This window comes from Vigna angularis, chromosome 8 (genome assembly GCF_016808095.1).
Source record: "Vigna angularis cultivar LongXiaoDou No.4 chromosome 8, ASM1680809v1, whole genome shotgun sequence".
Lineage (NCBI taxonomy): Eukaryota > Viridiplantae > Streptophyta > Magnoliopsida > Fabales > Fabaceae > Vigna > Vigna angularis.
In genome coordinates this window covers 26,905,755-26,912,518 of record NC_068977.1, presented here as the reverse complement: position 1 = coordinate 26,912,518, position 6,764 = coordinate 26,905,755, and the positions used below count along the sequence as shown (strand labels likewise).

General features: G+C 32.1%; 1 protein-coding gene across 1 annotated transcript; it reads left to right on the top strand.

The window, feature by feature from the left end:
• The first annotated feature begins 686 nt into the window (after positions 1 to 686).
• Positions 687 to 4,788, top strand: LOC108343723 (VAMP-like protein YKT61). Its single transcript, XM_017582066.2, has 6 exons — positions 687 to 1,003; positions 1,312 to 1,409; positions 1,598 to 1,702; positions 1,857 to 1,922; positions 2,468 to 2,554; positions 4,496 to 4,788. Exons 1-6 carry the CDS (start codon positions 811 to 813, stop codon positions 4,544 to 4,546), a joined length of 600 nt encoding a protein of 199 aa, XP_017437555.1. The 5' UTR covers positions 687 to 810; the 3' UTR covers positions 4,547 to 4,788.
• The last annotated feature ends 1,976 nt before the right edge of the window (positions 4,789 to 6,764 follow it).

Sequence of the window (6,764 nt, the reverse complement as noted above, 5' to 3'; positions counted from 1 at the left end):
GTGAGAAAAAAATAATCCCAAAAAACATCCTTACAAACAAATACTTGCTGAAATAAAACAACTTTTGCTTTAAAAGCAAAAAGGAGGAGCATAATCATTGGAGAATGACAAAAATGACGGTGCAGGTAATTGGAGGTAACCAACGATGTGCCTAGAACAAAGTAGGTCGCAATGAAAGTCACATGCTACTAGAATGTGGAGCTTGTAATGGTGGAAAAAAAAGTGAAAAAAGAGGTGCAGGACCAGAAAGGAGATGCGACGACGCAAACCTAGTCAAACTCAAAAGGGTGTTTTGGCCATTATAAAAAATTTGGGTTTGTCGGAAGAAATCAAAATTGGGGTGCAAGAAGAAGCCCAAATTGAATAGATTGGTTTTGAAGCTTCCAACATAAACATTCAATATCAATTAAAAATTATTTTTTATTCTTTATTTCATTTGCTATAATTTTACTCACATTCTCGATTTTAGTGCAATAAAAATGTCTTTTAGTTATATTATTTCCTCATTTCCTTTTATTGTGTTATTTAGATACTCTAAAAACGAGAATCAAGAAAATTAACGCTTTCTTTGACTTTTATAAGAAAATATTTCTTTGCAAAAAGACAAATAATAATAATAATAATTAGTTATAATTATGGTTAGTGTTGTTATTATATAAATAAAATTATGCAACTACACACGTCAATATTTTTTGTAATAGAGAGAGCCATTTTTTCTGTTTCCGATCTGCTGTCTTTCTTTCTCGTTGTAGTGTTACAATTTTTCAGAGATAGAGAGAGAGAAAATCTAGAGCGAGAGATAGAGAAAAGATGAAGATCACAGCGTTGTTGGTGCTTAAATGCACAGGTGAAGGTTCCGATCCCGTGATTCTCGCGAACGCTTCCGATGTTAGCCACTTCGGCTACTTTCAACGCCATAGCGTCAGGGAGTTCATCGTCTTTGTCGGTCGTACCGTCGCCAAACGCACCCCTCAAGGCCAACGCCAATCTGTACAACACGAAGGTTCTTGTCCTTTAGATTCCGTTTTTTAGGGTTTCTTTCTTTTCCCACCTTGTTGCTTACCGACACCGATCGCGCGTTTGGGTCATTGCGCGGTCGTTTTTGTTGACCCGTATTCGGTTTATCATATATTTCCCTCTTTGCTCCCCTTCAGAGTAATAGAAATCGTAATTTTTAAAATTGGCGATGTGATATAACCGTATTCTTTGATCTGCGGTGATTTCTTTGGTTTTCTGGAGGGTTCGATTTTAATTTTTTTTTTGCCGAATTGTGAATGATTGAAAACGTGTTCTTTTCTTTTTTGATTGCAGAATATAAGGTGCACACCTATAACAGAAATGGTCTTTGTGCGTTGGGATTTATGGATGATCATTACCCGATTCGAAGTGCCTTTTCTCTTCTAAACCAGGTGAGAGTCAGAGCATCGCGTGTGTGTTCAGTGTTGTGTTTTATTGACGGATTTTTGCTGCTTCCTTTGTTAGGATGAGACATGATAACTATTCTGAGGATGTTATAATTGTGTAAGGGGTTTGTGTTTTATTTATTTATTTTGTGGAGATTCTATAGGAAGAGCTGACTGTAACTATAAAAATGCAGGTGATAGATGAATATCAAAAAGCTTTTGGTGAGTCATGGAGAACTGTACAGGAAGACGGTACTCAACCATGGCCCTATTTGAATGAAGCTCTGACAAAATTCCAGGCATGTAAATTCCTCGTCTATATTTTGTGAGCTGCAGCTAAAGGACTCGTTGATTCTTTTTTTTCTGTTTAATAAATTGTTACATTTTGGTATCCTTTTAACACCATTACTTATGCCTCAAACCCCCTTTTATCTGTTCCTGTCAAATCATCAGGATCCTGCAGAGGCTGACAAATTGTTGAAAATCCAGAGAGAGTTAGATGAAACAAAAATCATCCTTGTAAGCATACATTGATTTATATTTGCAAATCAGTATACCGATTCCCTGCATCTCTTGTCTTCCAAAGTTACGTAAGATATTTTTGTCATGTAGTTGTTCAATTATAGACGTGATATATGTCTGTATTTTTTGTTTGAAATTCGTTTGAGAAACTGGCACTTTTAACCAAATACATTTAGGTTTAGATTACAATACCAGCAGCATGTGAGTTAAGTATCATTTAAATGAACTCAAATGCAACGAAGTAACGCTAATTTGTCTCTTTCTAGCATTGTGATAAGATGCCCTCGATTTTACATTATGTCTATCAGTGGTTCATCAATAATTTAGTTGCTATTAGTTATTTCTTCCTGATTAGTTGCTGTTTCTTATTGATGTGCATTTACTTGGTTATGTTACTATAAATGGGTAGTTGAGAGTTGGGCCTTCTAGGTGGGTTGTGAGGTTTTGTTAGTTTCTTCCTACATAATAGGTTTGTTTAGATTCTCCAGTTTTCTGGCATGTAGATTTCTTTGACCATATGATTGCTTCCTGTTTATGAACAGCATAAGACTATTGATAGTGTGCTGGCTAGAGGGGAGAAGCTGGACAGTTTAGTTGAGAAGAGTTCTGATCTGAGTGCCGCATCCCAGGTACATCTAAACAACTTGTGTTACACAAATTTTCATTTGGGACTAGTACAGCAATGCTACATATAGTCAGGCATCTATTATTGTCTGACATATTTTTTGTCTTGTCTACATGTTTGTGGTCATCATTGAGTATGCGTGCATGATAAATGTATTATGTAGCTTTGTGATTAATCTCTTTTCTTGCTGTTCAAAACTTCTCTATATGCTTTTCCAGTAGATACAAAATGCATTAATATGGAAGATGTGTAATAAATAACATGCCAGTTCGGAACTTAAGATTTTTATTTATTGCAAGTAAATAAAAATAAACTGTGAAAAAAAATTAAAGTATAATACAAAATAAAATCTAGACTTATAAGTATATGAGTGTACGCAAGTTCAAATCATTCATAATTGATGACAGTACAACTTGATAGTTGAACTCGCACATGCATTGATAAATTCTTTTGTGCAATCAATTATCAACAAAAAATGTACTAATATTTTATGAAATAGGGAATGTAAATATTTAGTCATATTCAACATACAGACAATTTTATATATCTATGGATAATTAAGAAAACCTATTGAGTTATGCGGGATATGCCTATACAAGCCAGTGGGTTGACATGTGCAGCCTGCTCTGTTTGTTGCAAACTGAGGGATGCTGCTAATAAGATTATTGGCAAGGTCGTGGTGTTCAAAATATTTCTTAGGATGTGCATTTTTGTCTTAAAACACTGTTGTCACGGCTGCCTAGTGTGTTTTTACCATTATATAAAGGGGACACGTTTTATTTTAATTGTTTTTGGTGTTAATTTTAACTAGGCTAAAAGTCATTATTTGATAAAGATATAAATTGGTCGCCTTACAAATATTTTTATTTTACCACACAATCCTTTCGAAACCACTTTTACAAAATTATACGTTTTTTGTTTTGTTATTTTTAATTGTGTTATTTTAGTATAATAAAATTGTGGGTATTTGTGTCTCCGCTACTGTATTATTTTAGAAGGAAGAATAGAATCTCTTGGTGAGGGTATGTTTTATTGACTTTTATAATTAATATATTTTTATTGTAACTAAGGTTCTGCAAGGATAAATTTTTCATAAGCACTGGTCGGACAACAAAATAAGAAAGATAAAATAAGCTTCTCCATAAAATAAAATTAGCCTTGTGCAAAAGTTAAAAGAATTAGATTTTGGGGAAGCTAATACTGAAGAGTTTGTACATCTTAATTTATGAATAAACTAATTTTATTTAATTGAGAAACTTATTTCATTTTTCGTTTGGTATTTTTTCTCTTGAAAGTACTTGTGAAGAAGTCCATCCAGACCCTAAGTCAGCACAATCTTTAGATGAAATTTTATTTCTTCACTTGTTCTTTTGAATAGTTTTACAGTCTATTTAGATGATATATTTTTTTCTCATTTTTTTAGCTTTAGGAACTGAACAAAATTAAAATGCAAAAGGTTCTTCAATTATTTTTTCCTTTTTTCGCATTGTTTCAATCATTTCTTGCAGAGTATATATACTCTATAAAGTAGTAAATTTATAAGGCTTGGTCCAATATTTATGCTTGTAATTATTTCAATAATTTCTTTTTTGTTACTTATTTGCTATTTAATTATTGAATTAAACACCATTTTGGTGCCTAAAGATTTGAGATGTCACATTGGTTTCTGAAAGGGAGAAAAGTGGCCATTTTCATCCTTTGAATATTAAGATATCGATTAATTTAATTTCTGAGTCTAAATTGATGTAAAAATGGTGTTTTTTTGGACGTAATATGAATATGTGAGCTATATGGTTATTTCATTTGCATAGAATATGATTTCTTTATGCATTTGAAAGCACCATGTTTGGTTTATCCTTAGAAGATAACTGTGTTAATCATGAATGTATTATTTTTTCCTCTAGTTCGTTTTACTGATTCAATCTGATGTTGACGTTTGAAACAGATGTTCTATAAACAAGCCAAGAAAACCAATCAGTGTTGTACTATATTGTAAGCTTTGACCATCAATATGCTGCGAGCTTACTTGAATCCTGTTCCGACATGGAGATTATTGTTGGACAGGAGAAAATAGCTTCATATGTCTATCACTTTACATTGTTTGGTTGGTGAAATTATGATGTGATTTACCTGATATATGTATTGTCTTACCGTGTGACAAATTCAAATACCCATTTACCTTGTGATGTTCACTATGATAATTTATAGTATCCATAAGTTATTGTTCTGGTTGAGTCATTCCATGTTAGTTTGTTGTTAGATATTGACATTGACACCCTCTTTCGCGTTTTTTTTTCTTGACCTTGGGGTGGTTTTTGCCATCCTATTCAGACAAGAAGATGCTCCATTTAATTAGAATTTACATTTGGTTTGTAAAAGATGGAAATTGAGATGCTGATTGGTAGGCTGGTGAATAAACTTTTATATAAATGAGTCTTCGATTTATACTGTAAAATTTATGGCATATCATATATCATATTTAAGAGACGGAGAAATAAATAAAAGATATATAAAAGAAAAGGATATTATTTTAAACTAACTATAATATTGATTGTAAGTTATATAAAAAAATAAGGTATAATAGATTAATTGATTTATAGTAAGATTAACCATAATGATAAGGTTAATATAAATTAGAGATTATATTATACTAATTAGATATGATTTATTTTAATTAACATTAAAGATAAGACGGATATTAATTAGAAATATGATTAATTCTAAATAATTTATAAGAACATTTATTTTGATTAATAATAGAGATAAAGCTAATATTCATTAAAGCTACGGAATTCATGTATATTTTGGAAATGAAATGAAAATCTTTAATCAAGTCAGAAAGCAATTTATCACGAACTAAGTGATAATTAATTTCAATATATTTGATACTCTCACGAAAGACAAGGTTTGTTGCAACGTAAAGAGTATATTTATTGTCACAGAACATTAAGATAGGTTGAGGAGAAACACCAAATTCATGAATCAAATATGAGTCACTGAATTTCACAAGTGGCACTAGTATGAACACGAAACTTAACTTGAGAAGAGCTTTGTAAAATTATGACTTGCTTTTTAGATCTCTATGATATAAAAGAACAAATAAGATATACAGAGGAATCAATTTAAGTATCAATACAAGCAACCCAATCATAATTAATGAGAGCTTTGAGCTGAATTTCATTGGTAGAAGGAAAGAAGATTCCTAATGTAGGAGCAATTTTAAGTAACGAAAAATACAATAAAAATCTATGTAATTGTCAGTAGTGGGATAAGCAACGAACTGACATAGGAGTGGAACAACAAAAGTAATATCAGGTTTGGTGTTGGTAAGATATATCAACATGTCAATCAAGCTTCTATATGAAGATATCTGTAAGTCCGAAAGTAAAGACCCAAAAGATGGATGCAATCTAGTGCAGTAACTAGAAGGAGTAGAAACAAGTTTAGAATTCAACGTGTCAGTGCCAAAGAGAAAATCCAAACCATATTTTCTTTAACAAATATTGATATTAGAAGCTCCACTAGTAACCTCAACCAAAGGAATATCTCAAACCACTGAAATATTTTATCTTAAAAGTGACATCCAATCAGTTTGTAGTGTGAGAAATGGCAAATAGATTATTTTCACTAAGAATAATATTGTAACCATAAACACGGTGAAGGAAGTCTGGTTTTTCAAAGTAAAGATAGAATAGTAAAAGACCATGAGTTACAAGAAAGGTGGACAGTCGAGCATACCATTGATGACTGCCTTGTCTCAATCCATAAAGAGATCATTGTAGCTTACAAACTTGACCAAGTGTGGTAGATTGCACACTTAGAGGCAAGACCATATACACCTTTTCACGGAGATCACCATGTAGAAAAACATTATGGACATCAAGTTGTTTCAGAAACCACTTATTTGAAGTAGCTAGTGCTAACAAATGTCTGGTAATTTTGGCTACTAGAGAAAATGTATCTAAGTAGTCATGCCTTTCAATTTGAGTTTAAACTTTACCAACCAAACGAGCCCTATATCCTTCCATAGAACCATCTGCATGATGCTTGATCTTGCATACACATTTGCACTCAATAACATGCTTATTCAAAGGTAAACCAATAAACACCCATGTTTGATTTTTTTTTCTTTTCTAAAGCATACATTTCATCATTCATAGCCCAAACCAATGAATCATGTTTACAAGCCAATTTCTCCTTGAGTAATAAGACTG

Excerpts from the sequence above, each read along its gene's own strand:
- LOC108343723 (XM_017582066.2), top strand. The coding sequence starts at position 811 with ATGAAGATCACAGCGTTGTTGGTGCTTAAATGCACAGGTGAAGGTTCC. Across the intron at positions 1,703-1,856 it reads AAGCTCTGACAAAATTCCAG|GATCCTGCAGAGGCTGACAA; the intron begins GCATGTAAATTC and ends TCAAATCATCAG. Across the intron at positions 2,555-4,495 it reads ATCTGAGTGCCGCATCCCAG|ATGTTCTATAAACAAGCCAA; the intron begins GTACATCTAAAC and ends CGTTTGAAACAG.